The sequence below is a fragment of the Porites lutea genome, chromosome 2 (assembly GCF_958299795.1).
Source record: "Porites lutea chromosome 2, jaPorLute2.1, whole genome shotgun sequence".
NCBI lineage: Eukaryota > Metazoa > Cnidaria > Anthozoa > Scleractinia > Poritidae > Porites > Porites lutea.
In genome coordinates this window covers 51469399-51484197 of record NC_133202.1, presented here as the reverse complement: position 1 = coordinate 51484197, position 14799 = coordinate 51469399, and the positions used below count along the sequence as shown (strand labels likewise).

At 40.6% G+C, this 14799-nt stretch overlaps 1 protein-coding gene across 1 annotated transcript; it reads left to right on the top strand.

Moving 5' to 3' along the window:
- The first annotated feature begins 6720 nt into the window (after nucleotides 1-6720).
- On the top strand, nucleotides 6721-14163 carry LOC140928970 (arrestin domain-containing protein 3-like). The gene is made up of 6 exons (XM_073378782.1): nucleotides 6721-6993; nucleotides 9425-9651; nucleotides 11333-11540; nucleotides 12387-12544; nucleotides 13399-13618; nucleotides 13947-14163. The coding sequence occupies exons 1-6, from the start codon at nucleotides 6741-6743 to the stop codon at nucleotides 14096-14098; spliced, it is 1218 nt and encodes a 405-aa protein (XP_073234883.1). The 5' UTR covers nucleotides 6721-6740; the 3' UTR covers nucleotides 14099-14163.
- The last annotated feature ends 636 nt before the right edge of the window (nucleotides 14164-14799 follow it).

Here is a 14799-nt window from a genome sequence, read left to right as displayed (position 1 = left end):
CACGACACCCCCTCCATGCAATGTTGTGCCGCTGTTCGAGCTACCTCAAGAAAACAGCAAACATCCCAACATTGAATGGAGGGGAGGGGTGTGGAGTTTTTTCGTTCTTTGAAGTCCTCCCTATTGAGTACAATGTCTCAACAAATTTTGTCGCCGATTGTGAGGTCTGATTCTCGTTGGCATTTTGAGTGGTCGCTTACGAGAGGTTCGATCGTACGGGACTGCAGCCTCTCACCCCTCCCTCGATATAACCAATCGCTTGAAAAGCCTAGCAGCGATCGAGACTATCGTACCAATCATATGAGCTTCAAGTTTTTATAATATCCTCGAATAATGACAAAAATTTGTGTTGCTCATTTATTCTTTTGCTAGAATGAAGATGATGTGAACTGCGGAAATGCAATCAAATTTAAATGAAGATATCATCGTCGCGAAAAAATTTCGCGACTTCAACGGGACGCAAACACATGGTCTCTGCGTTAGCGCTGCAGTGCTCTACCAACTGAGCTACGAAGACCCTCCAATTGGGAGCTTGCCAATTTGTTGAGTTCATCTTAAGCCGTGAAAAGGAATGAAACATAGAAGATGATGTAAACTGCGAAAATACAAATCTAAATGAAGATATGATCGTCGCAGTGGTAATTGCAATTTTAGCCATGGCAACTAGACCCGAAAAAATTTCGGGACTTCAACGGTATTTGAACCCTTGGCATCTGCGTTACCGTTGCAGTGCTTTGCCAACTGAGCTACAAAGACCCAACATTGGGACCTGCAGGGGTCAATTTAGTAAAACTTTTACAAGTGTACTTTACAAGTGTAGTTATTGGGAGAGTCAGAGACAGACACTGAGTAGGAATATGCGAATTTCTGGGCTCTTTTTCATTTCCTCCCCTCCCCTCCCCTACCGTTATTGCCGGTTTGTAACCGTTATGGTTTTCGGTTTACACCTACATCCGAGTTTTCAGTACTCTTCTCGCCTTTTCAACTCTCTCGCATTGTGATCTTTTTCTAGTGTTACAATGCACTCAAGGAGGATCCACAATAAAGCGGATCTTTCACTTAATTTCTAGTTAAGTATGGACATGGCAATGATTGTTTAATCAGCTAGTTGAAGCTAGCGCCCCCTGGCTTAATATCAGAAAATGAACTGAAGTAGCACTCAATACTGGCGCTCAATATCTTGGCTCGTATTGAAGGTTCCGAATCGGCCGGGAAGTATCTAGCAATGCTATGACCTTCGATGAAAGGCAAAACTCGACTGCCCCCGGTTTCGTAGAAAAATGCCAATTAAAGGAGTCTAAAGCAATTCTAAATAAGTATGTAACTTGAATGACATCACACGTTCGTCACGGCTGACTAAAATGAAGTTTATTTCCCTAACTCGGGGTTTTAAATGAGGTATTAGGGCCAGCCAATGACAAATGAAGCGAAGCCTCGTTCAAATGATCGCCCATGCCATGCTGAAGAAATTTCGATAATACATCATTTTTCCCACTCAATACATACAACAAGACGTTATGCAAGTCTAGCCTGAAACACTGAAACAGTGGCCAGTTTGCAAGTTATACTCAAATGGTCAAGTATTCATGTAAAAGTATCCCTTTTCTTTCTCTAGTTTACTCTTCTATTGCGTGGTACCGTAAATTTCTGTGTGCACATTCCAGTCACAATTGGCTCCGTACGTGAAGGTACGGATGCGCAGCTCCAATCATGGACAAAAGTCTCGGGACACTATTGCATTTCTGGGGCGTTTTCCATATTCACACAGGTCCAGCCCCTCCCCTCACCCCAAAACAACCCAGAAGTTTTCCCGTGTTTCAACTTTGTATAGAGTGGGGGAAGGGAAAACTGCAAGAAATTTTGAAAGGATGCACTGTTTTAAGAGGAAACCGAGAATGACAGAAAAATATGAATATTGCAGTACTGTCCCAAGGACTTATGTCCAGGATTGTAGTTCGTTCAAGTTCAGCTCATGTATGTTGTCATTCGATTTTATCCTCCGTTGAAATTTTATTTTTCCTTGTTTCAAATTTATTATCTTACATTACTTTTACCCAAAAACAAAGGAAAATATAATTCAAACCAACTATACATTTGAACCGCAACATGTTCGAGGGCAAAAGAGAGCGTTTGAAATGAGAGAAATTCACGAGGGTAAAGAGCGTCACCAAATTTGTATAGTTCTAGACGTCCAAAATCCGCGTCCTTCAATTCTCGCTGGATACGTATTAGTCTCAAGCTGGTTACGACGTCACATATGGCATCACATATTACCCTGGCTTTCCAAAAATGTACAAGGAGTTCCGAGCATTACCGAACATGTTCCGAAGACTTCCGAAGGTTGCCAAAAGACGACTAAGACTTCTAAAAACTGTAAACGATGGAAAAGACCAAAGAATGAAACACTAAAGCAGCAAAACTAAACTTAACTGTCCGGTCGCGATGGGTTAATAAACAATAGTCCAGATTTGTGAGGCATTTGTGAGGAATTGCCCTGAAAAAGAACTTTGGATGAATGAGTGGAAAGGCTAGATCCCTGCAATTTTATACAACCGTTGCATTGTATTATTAGTTTGTTAAACTGACTGATTCGACTTGTGAAAAAATCCTTAGGACTGACTAAAGTTATTCTGTAAAAATCATCACCAAGAAGAAAAAAGCTAATTAGTTCGGATTTTGAGTTATTTGATCGTTTTTTTTACAAGTTGTGTTCTTCCGCTAAAGGGCCATGCAGTGTTATGCGGCTGTCGTGGATTCAAATGCTCGCGAACCCAATTCCTTTTTCCTCTCCGTCCCAAGTTCGTGTGACAAGCGTATCTTTCAAATTCAAGATTGCTTTAACTCTACAGGATTTGTAAAACGGACAGCCGCTTAAGTTTATGTTTTTTTGTGATGGTATTGTTTGCCGTTCCTTATTTACATCCTCTATTAATTACGTGGAGTAGATTTTCTCATTAAAAACAATCATTCCATTTCTTCTTGCAGCACCACCATCCTACGCAGAAAGCGTCAGTGGGCAGAAGCGGCGATATGATACAGTGCATTTCGACAAAGGCGTGGGAATGCCGCAATTAAGTGCTGCCGTTAAAAAGACTTCATAGCCTTAAGTGGCACTGGATCAGACAGGTGGATCTAGCCGAAGTCCTCCTCCCCTCCTCCCCCCCCCCCCCCCCCTCTAGCCTTAGCCTCTTATCGGCCCTTTGTTCCGCCCCTGATTATCAACGTCTGAAAAAAAAAATCATTATATTTTTGTTAATAAAAATATAAAACAGAACAAATTTACTACCCAGGAGGAAAGTTATTCCACTGATGCTTTTTGTAAACTTTGTCCCACCTAGAGTAATAACAGGCTCAGGTTAAGGGTATTGCTGGGTTCGATGCAGTTCCAGAAATTTATTGTTCCAATAAGGTCGTATATAAAAAGTAAACCAAAAATCAAAGACGTTGGACAAGGGACACAAAAATTTTGCGCGTAAGATTCATAAAAGGAAACGTTTTTTACTAATCGGGAGAACATCTTTTATCTTTTTGAGCCTTACTCATCCAAACCAAGAACGCCTCAAAGCATTGATTTCTGAAAGTTACAAACTTAGTTATGGGCTATTCACATTATACAGGATTGACTGTCATTGTTCAACGAGTTCATCTCATCTTTAATTGTTTTTCTTTTTTTCGTTTACATGCATCAAAACGAAATTTCGTTCCGTACAACTCAATCGGGAATGAGAGGATTAATTCAGTTTTCAATCCGAATGAAATTCTAACCTCGTTCGGGTACGACATTTCATTCTGGTATATCTCGTATACTGAAAACAAGTTTCTAGGATTGAAGGAAGAAAACCATGTGAGACAGGAGCCGATTAAATGCCTTACGCTGAGCCGGACGATTTTATCATGTGAATGCAGTACGAACTTACCCTGCTAGCAGATCGATCTTTCCTATAAAGCAGGTCGATATTTCCTATCTAGGAAAGACCGAAGCAACTCTGTTCAGCTGTCAGTTGGCAGGGTCAGGGTTTACTCTGGAACGAAACTCATTCCGGAATGAAAGTCATTCCGTTATCATCTAAACAGCCCCTAATAGAAGGGACCAGAATTTTATTACCTTCATATATATATATATATATATATATATATATATATATATATATATATATATATATATATATATATATATATATATCTACCTGGAGTTTTGAAAACCGGGTTGCCTGAAATCTTAAGTCAAGTCCAGCACATTGCAGGCAATCTTTTAAAACTTAATTTGCTTAAAGCCCTGATACTTTTAGTGTAAAAATAACAATCTCGCTCTTCAGGACTAACCACCCTCACCTCTTAACCATGGGCTTCAAATAACTTCCTGGAAGTGACAGAAATCAGTGCAAATTCCAGAAAATTTGCACGAGGGGGGCAACAGTCCGTCCCGTAGGGACGGGCTGTTGCCCCCGTTGGCCCAGATAATATTTTTTGAGGGGGGCTTCCGTCAAACTAAGTGTCATGTTGTTGCACAGACACAGGGCTATCATCTGGTATGCATTTGGGGTAGCCTGGTTAAATTCCAGGGGGGTGGGGTTGTTGTAAAGACTATGCTTTGTGCTAGAGTGCAGATTCGCTGGGTTTTTGTACCTGGGCTTACCCCTGTCTTTCAAAGCTCAATGTCTCCCTCAAATTAAGAAGGGGTTGTGTCTGGCTGGGTGTCATGTTGTTGCACAGACACAGGGCTATCATCTGGTATGCATTTGGGGTAGCCTGGTTAAATTCCAGGGGGGTGGGGTTGTTGTAAAGACTATGCTTTGTGCTAGAGTGCAGATTCGCTGGGTTTTTGTACCTGGGCTTACCCCTGTCTTTCAAAGCTCAATGTCTCCCTCAAATTAAGGGGGGGTTGTGTCTGGCTGGGTGTCATGTTGTTGCACAGACACAGGGCTATCATCTGGTATGCATTTCGGGTAGCCTGGTTAAATTCCAGGGGGGTGGGGTTGTTGTAAAGACTATGCTTTGTGCTAGAGTGCAGATTCGCTGGGCTTTTGTACCTGGGCTTACCCCTGTCTTTTAAAGCTCAATGTCTCACTCAAATTAAGGGGGGGTTGTGTCTGGCTGGGTGCCATGTTGTTGCACAGACACGGGGCTATCGTCTGGTATGCATTTGGGGTAGCCTGGTTAAATTCCAGGGGAGTGGGGTTGTTGTAAAGTTTGATGTGTTTTTGCACTCTTATGCAGTTTGTTTGTGCTGTTTGCATGCAAGCAATGACCCACCCTGTTGATAATGTTCCTAGTCAGCAAGCAGTTGAACTGCTGGTTTTAGGACTTGGTATTGTTGAGCAGTGTTGGCTTAGATTGTTTTTGGGAGACCAGCTTCAATTAAAAATGGGGTGAACTGGGGAATTGGCTTTGCAATCGGTGACACCGACACTAAAAATTGCTTCTTAAAATGCCTTATTTTCCAGATTAATGAGGAAAACTTCACTTTTGTTACTTTCAAGACAGATGATTCTATCAAATGGAAGCTCATGTATTCAATAATTTCTTTTTGAGGTGAGATTTTACTTTTCAAGTAACAAGGGCCATCAAATTAACAATCAGTGTGAGAGACTGACATTTTTTAGTAGCCCGGTTTTCAAAAAACCAGGTATATATATATATATATATATATATATATATATATATATATATGTATGTATATTTCTGCTGGCTTTATCTTTAAAAGCTTAGATTTCGTTTGAATCAAGTAAGGTCTTTTCTTTCCTATCAATTTGCGTTTTACAAGAAAAAAAAGGGTATGTATAAACAAAGCACGTTTTGAGTTTTGCCTTTGTAAAAGGTTTGAAATCAGTAAAATTGACTCACCTAGTGTTTGTATTGTGTGTTTTAATGTCTGCTTTAATTTAATTCTGGAGCGATTTTGAAGCCGTTTTAGCGAGTTTTAGATTTTGATCGTAATGACTACAAAACTCGAAAGAGCTATTTCAAAATAGGTGTATCGGTTACCCGGGAACTGAGAACACAAACCAAGCTGATCTACTTCTAACGAATGAAACTACTCGCGGGAAAATGGGTTCGTTCTCGGTGTAAGAACCTGTTAAACTCACCACTGCCGTAAAAAAAGAAGAAAACAAAGAAGTCAACGCTATAGAACCTAGAAAAACAAAAGGTGCGTTGCAAAACAATGAGAAAGTTCACAGGCCAGGTAAACTCGAAAATTGTCTTTCGCATGCTGAAAATACTGTCAGAAACCCTCTTAGGACGTCTCTTAGATCGCGGTTAGGTCGGTTAGTTTTTATGAAAAAGTTAGTTTCGGACTAATAACGAAACATTTATCACGTTAAGTATCAAAAGAGCCCGCTATTTTGCTCCCAAGTGTTTGAAATCTCTGTGGATCTTTCAGGCCCCGTTTTTGTTAGGGTGTCTGAGAGTCATCTTAACTAACCGGAAATAAGTTCTGAACAAGCAGAATTAATAATAATTTGTTTTTTATCGGTTATTTTTAAGACTTCACTTAATGGTTTAACAAGTTTTAACTTGTTAAAAGAACATAATTCACTGGCCCGGTCGCAAAATCCACTTACCCCGGTCTATCGGGCACCACTTTAGTTCGCACGCGATGTCATTTTAGCCCTCTGCACATATTACTAGCCTATCATTCAAAACCCCCCCTGACCTTTGGCTGTAGGTGATCAATTCAATGCAGACTCATCATGCATGTAATTACGGTTGAAAATTGATTGAATGTCAGCTGTTAAACCATGGGCAAGATTGATTACTTCGTCGTTGAATTTTATGGAGGGAAAAGGACGTTTTACCCAGGGGAGGCAATTAATGGAACCCTCCGTCTCAAAGTGAATAAGGAGTTAAAACTGCGAGGCCTACGGATTGAGTTTCATGGCAAAGCTCACGTACATTGGAGTGAAACCCACGGATCTGGAGATAACAGGAGAACAAGACACTATAATAACAGCCAAACTTACATCGATACCTTAGCAACATTGTTCGGTAAAGGTCAGTTTGGGTTTTATTCATTTTGTTATTGGACGTGTAGAGTGTCATTGTTGCTTGTCGAGTATTCAAGCTGGATCATTGTTATGAAAACCGGCTTCCAACATTAATCATTTATAAACCTCTTATTGAAGGGTTTTACATTTTGAGTTTGTTTTTAGAAGCAACCTCGACTAACCTCGACTAACTTTTCTTGCTTATATTCTGGCTTAGCTTTCTTGAAGAGTGTTAGCAGGGCTAATGGCGTGAAGTCTCGATTTAAGCCACAGGTTAAATTTTAAAATTTATGCTCAATTTGTTTTAAGCTTACAAAGTACTTTTATCGCGGTCAGGTTTGCATATTATCGCTGTAATTTTCGAAACCGAACGAAACGAAGCAAAAACAAAAACCTATACTTAAAGAAATGAACTCAAAGTTTCGAAATAAAACTCTGTTTATGTGTGTATCAGGTTAGGAAAAGTGCCACAAACATTGAAAACAAAAGTATCCGATAGATATATATACCAAGTACATTGCTGGCACCGTATTCAGGCTGGGTGATTTTCCTATTACAGATAAAGTATGCATTTTCGGCACAGTTCTCCTTCTTCATTTATCGAGAGATGTATCACTTTGGAAGTAACTGATATGCTGCATCAGTTAATTCCAAGAAAAATTACTCTTCACCCTCTTTGCCCACCGTGTCCAGGCATACCTCAAACATTTACCTCCCTTTGGAACTAGGTGCAATGTTAGACTTGCTACAAGTTGACCTCTTGGCGAGTGGAGCAAGCCTTGTTCGGCCGCGAGCGAGGAAGTCGGGAGAGGTCGACTTGTCTCGCTTGATGGGTTTTCCATTTGCATTTCGTGCCAAAAATGGGGAGTGGCATGACTTGCATTTGGGGTTTCAGGTTTCATTTGCGAGTCCTTGCCTTCAATGGCGGAATGTGCAGATTCCACTCCAACTAAATCTATTGAACATGTGTGTGTATCTCCATCATCGAAGGAGCAAATTTGTTTACTTTGTGCGAAAGTTGTCTCTAACAATGATTTTAGGCGAAAGTTGACGACCTCAGGGGGCCGGAAAAAAAACAAAAAAAACTTGTTTCAATCCTGAGTCAATACTGGGAAAGGAGATTTCACAACCAAGGAATCCTTGACATCCGCACACATTTTAAACCTACAAAGACTTTTCAATACACGCATTTCTCTTCCTGTAACCCTCATGGGGTCAGAAAAGGTGTCATAAAGGGCCAAGCCCTTATACCCCTGAGAACTAACTCCTTATCTAAATCCTTCTATGACAACATCTTCAACTTCAAAAAACGTCTTTGCGCTAGAGGTTACCGTCACAATCTCATAGAAAAAATCACCTCTGACAGGAGCCGATTACTGCCTCTGAGGTTAAATTTACCGCGCGGAAGTCAGCTTTAAAAAAGAACAATGAAGTGCGAAAGAAAATTCTGCCTTTCGTTACCACGTACCACCCTGCTTTGCAGAACCTTAAAAACATTTTAATGAGCAAATGGCACTTAATTCAAGATCAACCACTACTGAGAGAAATACAGTGTATACAACGAGCCTCCCATCATTTCACATAAAAGAGCAAAATTGCTGGGAGATATCCTCATAATTTAGAGCAAAACTATAAGGTCACGTAGCACACTGTCACAAGCCTATATTATGAGTCGTACTTTGCCTGTCAACACCTTCCACTTCGCAATCAACCCCATGTTGGAATTTGAACCTCAAGTCACGTTTCAATGCGCTTAGTACTTGTGAGTGACAGCTTTATCCCCAAGGGTAGCTACTCTGATTGGTCCAAGCACACCGACCCGTTTTTGGGTCAGTAAAATTGGCACCAAACAAGTATGAAAAGTCCTTGGTCCCGCCCCATATGAAATCCGATGAAGGACTTTTTTGAAAGTCTAGGTGCAATGTATTTGATGCAAAATGGAGCCCACAAGGACCACATAGGGGCTGATCGTTTATTATTGGTGAGAGGGGGCTGGCCATTTTGCTGGGGGGTCATTTTCAAAATCTTGATTTATTTTGGAGGGGTTCATTTTCAGTTGGGAGTGTTACGTACCTGGATGCTGATTTTAATGAATTTCATGAAAGTAGTACAAAGCAGTAACAAGTATGAACTGAAATTTTTATTTAACAGCCATTAAAATAATAGTGAACACCCATCTCATAAACACAACTCAGTAGATTTACTGAACTCTGGCGCAATTTAATGTAGCTAGAATATTGATAATTTTTGTAGTTTCGACTGCAATCAGGTGGGTGAGGGGGGGGGGGGTCACTTTCACAATACATAAGATTTATGGGGGTCATTTCTAAAAAGCTAGGATGAATTAGGGGATCTGTTTGAAAATCCTCTAAGCTTTTTCCCATTGCCATTAATACCTACCTACACAAGTGTACCTATCTATCTACTTTGATTAACAGCTCCAGGTCAGAGTGGCAATGACCCAGTTCTCCAGCCTGGTGATTACTCCTATCCATTTCAGTTTCTAATCCCAAACACTAATATGCCGACCTCAGTAGAAGGAAGGTATGGCTATGTTCGCTACTGGTTAAAGGGAATTGTTGACCGCCCATGGAGATTTGATATCACGACCAAAGCAGCTTTCACTATGTTGGAATATGTGGACATCAATACACCTCTGCTTTTAGTAAGTTTTTATTAACATCATGATCTTTCCCTAGCAAATCAAATACAATGTATTGGGTCTGTGCTTACTCTTACAAAGCTTTTTTCCTCTATCAGAAAATACAGAGAGAGGAAATCTGAAAATATTAATTACCAAGTTATTCGTAACTTTTTCAACAGGACCTAGGAAAACTGGCAGAGACATATTTTGGTAGACTTAATTTTAATAAATGTGATTTGGAATAGAAATTGATTTTGAAAAATACAAGTATCTTTGATCGTTACAATTGCAACATGTTTGCATTCAGTATACATGAACATGGTGGTGTAAGTTGTAGCCTATTCTGTATAGTCAGAAACTCTTATGAGGTTCTGGCATTAAAGTATAATGAAGGTATATTAAATGAACAGAGTATTAGCATCATGAGATTGCAAAAACTGGCAAAGTAAAGTTCCTTTAATAGTGCCCCCTATACAGGGTTGGACATTGGCATTCGCCCACTTACTGCACCCAGGCAAGTTCCAAAATGGTCGGGCAAGTACAAATCAAGAATCACATGCCCGGTTTGGCGAGTATGGTGTTCATACTGGCACCATACGTTAATTCAAAATTAACGGCACTTTTCACTTTCCACTTGAAAATAATCTACACTGTCCTTTAGCCAGAAGCTTACCAATGTTCTGAAATGTCCATCAACCCTGGTCTGTATTTTTTAAAACGGGTTGGTGAACAGACAAAATGCTCCTTGCTTCGATGATTGCTACATGAAGGATGAACACTACCTTGTACACCTTGTACACTTCTTGTACAAAGTACCAGTAATACCTCTGGTCATTAAATACACTGCATTGTCCACAGAACCGCAAAATGCGGGAAAATAGAAAGATTGGAGAGAGCATCACGTTTATGTCAAATGGCAAACATAAATTTGTACCACATGACAAAGTTTCCCCTTTGTTGTTTTCTATTTTGAGCAATTCTGAACGTGAATCTGACTTTTGCCATTTGCGTTAAACTCTCCATTAAGAGTCACATTTGCGGCAAGTGGCAAACGTCAGATTGAAGTTGAGAATTTTTCAGAAAAGAAAATAATCAGTTAAAAAATATCCAGAAAAATTCTTATGGATAAAACTGGCGGGAAACTATGCTTTTTTTGAGTTAGAAGTAATCAACAGTAAATGACAATTAAGAAGAAAACTGAGGTAGGTCTAAGTTTGCACACAGACTAGCAAAAATTGGGAAAAATTGGAGAAATTGCAGTTTTTGCTAAAATTGCTAAATTCAAGTGCACAAAAAATGCAGTTTTTGCTGATGCCTGCAAACCTGGACATAAGTGGAAAAACTTGGTCACGTGGTACAAATTCATGTTTGCTGTTTGGCATAAACATGACTCTTAATCAATCTAATGGCTCTATCTTGCCGCCGCTTTTAGTGTATAATTTCGACACTTTGCTTGAGTGTGTTGTTGTTTCCTTTTCGTTTATTAAGATCTATTTCAGGGCATGGTGAGTGAACTTCCATGCAGTGAGGAGGGGGCTTTTCTTTATGGTAGGAGACTGGGTCAGACGCTCCAAAATTTTAGTTTCCAACCCTTTTATAGTAGCAGTTTTATAGTATACTAAGCCTTAGATAGGGGCTAATTTTTAAGTGACTGGAGTCAAGTCTAATACAACCATACATATTTCAACTCTTATTTCCTCAGCAACCTTGTCAGATCCAAGAGGATCGTAATGTGGGATGCCTGTGCTGTGTATCTGGTCCACTCAGTATTATTGTCTATACTGACAGAGGAGGTTACTGTCCAGGAGAATCTATTGGTGTCTCTGCAGTCATTAATAATAATTCAAAAAATGAGATTATTGGGCTGGAGATACAACTTATTCAACTCACTGTCTTCATTGCTTCTGGTGGTGGGTAAAAGAACCAACATCACACTTAAGAACAAGTCTAGAACAAATTAATTAATAGTCAATTTAATTTGATTCAGTATTTGCGTCAGCACTGTTTTGAATTGCAGTGGGAACTGCACAATATTTTAGTAATAATGGTGTGAAATATATTAACCTGATTGACCGAGTTTTGTAAGGAGGCTATAACGTTTGAGTCTACTCAGTTTTTGATTTACTATGGTGTAACCATTAAAATGAAAACTTTTGGCAGATGACTTTCACATGGTACTATTTGTCAGGTCTTGTACATATACATGCATAAGCATATTGATAAAGTCCTTAATACACAAGAAAGCTTCACCTCTAGTTGGAGAAGAAAAAAGTTCCTGAAAGGTTTCCTGTTCATATTTATTTGATGGAGTTGAAATCATACTTCAATTTAACTGATTGCTGTCGAACACCTGGACACTTTGAGGCTATATCCCTAAAACAGTACTCGTGGCTGCATAGCCTGTTCCAGGCTCTTAGATAGTGGGGAAGATGCGAAAGAAAAAGGTGCGCGAAAAGTTGGCGTTTTATTTTCGTGTTTGTGCTTTCTCAATTCAGTGGACCCAACTATCTCGGAGCCTGGAACAGGCTAGTGGCTGCATGGCTACATAGCCATGTAGCCGTGTAGGCACTTAGCTGCGAGACAACTTTTTGCACTGCTGTAACTCTTACTTTGCAAACTACAAAATAAAAGCAAGCCAGAGTCCCATAGCCACATACACGTAGCCACTGTTTTAGGAGTAGAGGTTAGAAGTGGCTGCAGTTACTCCCATGATTTTTACCTTCATCATCACCATCATCGATTTAATTCATTTCTAGGGAAACAAAAACACTGGGAAGATAAGGTTGCATCCATGTTTCAAGAAGGAGTGAAGCCTGGGGAAGAGACTCGCATGCCAATGGTACCACTTCCAGTCCCCTCTCTGCCCCCTACCATGACGAGTTGCAGTTGCATAAGGATATCGTATTGTCTACGGGTAATTTACCTATTATCTGTCCATTTGGCTGAATTGTTTAAAATATCTGATTTTTTTTTTTGACGACTGTCATTTGCTGCCTTGCCAACATTTTGCCATTAAGTCAAACCAACCGTAGTTGTTCTGGTTTGAATGACAGGACTTGCATCTGGTGTGAATTCATTTGTTGATGGAATATTTTTAGTACTGCTAAGAACTCTTGTTTTGCCCCATGTAAGGGAATCCTGATTCCAGAATCCGGGAAAATTTTGTTTATGGAACTAGGAATACAGCCCAAGGAATCCGGAATCCCGCTAACGATTGGAATCCAGAATCCAAGTTCCAAGTTTGACAAAGACGAGCTCCCCTAAAAGGGCCTGCGTGGGAGGCTAGCAAATCTCTGGCTCATGTTAAATTGTATTCTCTTCTCAATTACTCTATCGCCAGATGCCACCTTTATCTTGTTAAAAAATATGACGCTTTATCGAATAACTGACCCCTGATGATTGGACCAAACGGTAAAGAAACTAATTGCTGTTCGCAGTAGGAAGTTTATTGGTTGTCACTCAAACCCTAGCGTCCTTAACAACGCCAGCGTCCTGTGGTGTGCAAAAAAAGTCGTATGCGGGTCCTCATAGTAAGGAACAATTACGACTTTAAGTGCCGAGGTTTGTTTCGTTCATTAGCAAACGAATCCTGAAAATGTTCAAATCAGAGCTGAGCTGGAATAGCCAACAAAAAATGTTTCTCCCCACTGTCTTTCACAGATATGTACTAGGAGGTGTGCAGAGTTGATATAAAATCGAGTTAAACGCCAACAGTTGTAGGTCAGTTCTATTTCGTTGCTTATTTTTTTTCTTGCAACCTTTCAACAGCTGAAAGTTAGAGTGAAGGGTGCCTTCAACTCAACATTAAACATTCCTATCACAATTGGCTCAGTTCCATATCGGCCGCCCCTTCATCCAGCCCAATACCCACCCCCAGGTGCTGCTTTGACTCCTAGTGCCCCACCACTGGCGGGATTTGACGCAGCATCAGCGTATCCACCAGCCGCTACACAGTATAGTGACCCTACGCAGAATTATCCAAATATTGGTAAGAAACATTTTGTATCGTGACTACTGTAGTATTCCGAAATTAATTCCACCCGCCCACCCACCCTCACAAAAATTACGGCTACCCGTAGGGTTACACTAGCCTTTGGTGTCGTTACACTGGACCTTGCCCCCAAAGCGGGTTGGGCTCGCTCTGGGATCTGATCACTTTGCTGTTTTCGGTTACACGCCAATAAATTGCCCAAGGGGAAGAAAAGCTTGGACCCGGTTTCACGGGGGTCAATTTATAAAAAGAAAGAAAAAAACTGGCTCCAGAACTCTTCGACCTAAGGTTTTGCTTTTGAAACATCACTTGTTTTTTATTTCAGCTCCTCCTTCGTACGCAGAGTGTGTTAGCGGTGGAGCGTCAATCGATGACGAGGGCGATAAAAAGATGCTGGGTGATACCAGCTTTACACCAATGTACCCATTTGTTAATAACTACCAACTTCCCTCTGCACCGCCTCCTTCATTTCCCTAAGAGGGAAGTACAACCAGCTTCGAAGTGGCAGACATTAGCCATGTTATTTATTAATAAGTTATTTCTTTAGGGTCTCGACAAAAAACTGTAAAGCCATCGATACTGCCCGGGGGGGGGGGGGGGGGCGGGGGAAAGGGGGTACGTGGATTAATTTTTGCTGGGTATGTGCCGCTGGCCCCTCAGGGCCCCTACCCCATTATGGTCTATTCTTTGGCCAATCAAAGACCCATCTTTTTCATTTTTCGGCGAATGTAATTTTCGCGATCCCAAACTTAGTCACTTTCTATTTATGTATCTACCTTATCAATCCTTTAAATGGGTCATAATAAAATAATTGACCCATTTTTTGAACTGAATGAAGAGCACTTTACTTTTCACCTACAGTACAAACATTCTGGTACGTCTGCTAACCGAAAATATGAAGAACTTTCTTGCCTCAAAAATCCTAAAATCTGCGACCCCATTCTAGTAACTCTATTGAAAATGCTACCCCATGATAGTCAACCCAGTCGTGAAAATGCGACCCCATCCAGCGGCACATCCCCTTAGCCTCTAATGAGGAAGTACCCCCCCCCCTCCCCGCCCGGGCGATAGTACTATCCCAGGAGTGGGCACGTTTATAATTAGCTTGTAGATTAGCTGGTGATAGTGCGAATTTGAGCATCCACACTGCAAAATTGATGTGTAGAATGATGAAATTT

Coding starts and splice junctions, on each gene's coding strand:
- LOC140928970 (XM_073378782.1), top strand. CDS start 6,741: ATGGGCAAGATTGATTACTTCGTCGTTGAATTTTATGGAGGGAAAAGG. Junction 6,994..9,424: donor AGCAACATTGTTCGGTAAAG/GTCAGTTTGGGT, acceptor TTTGATTAACAG/CTCCAGGTCAGAGTGGCAAT. Junction 13,619..13,946: donor GCAGAATTATCCAAATATTG/GTAAGAAACATT, acceptor TTTTTATTTCAG/CTCCTCCTTCGTACGCAGAG.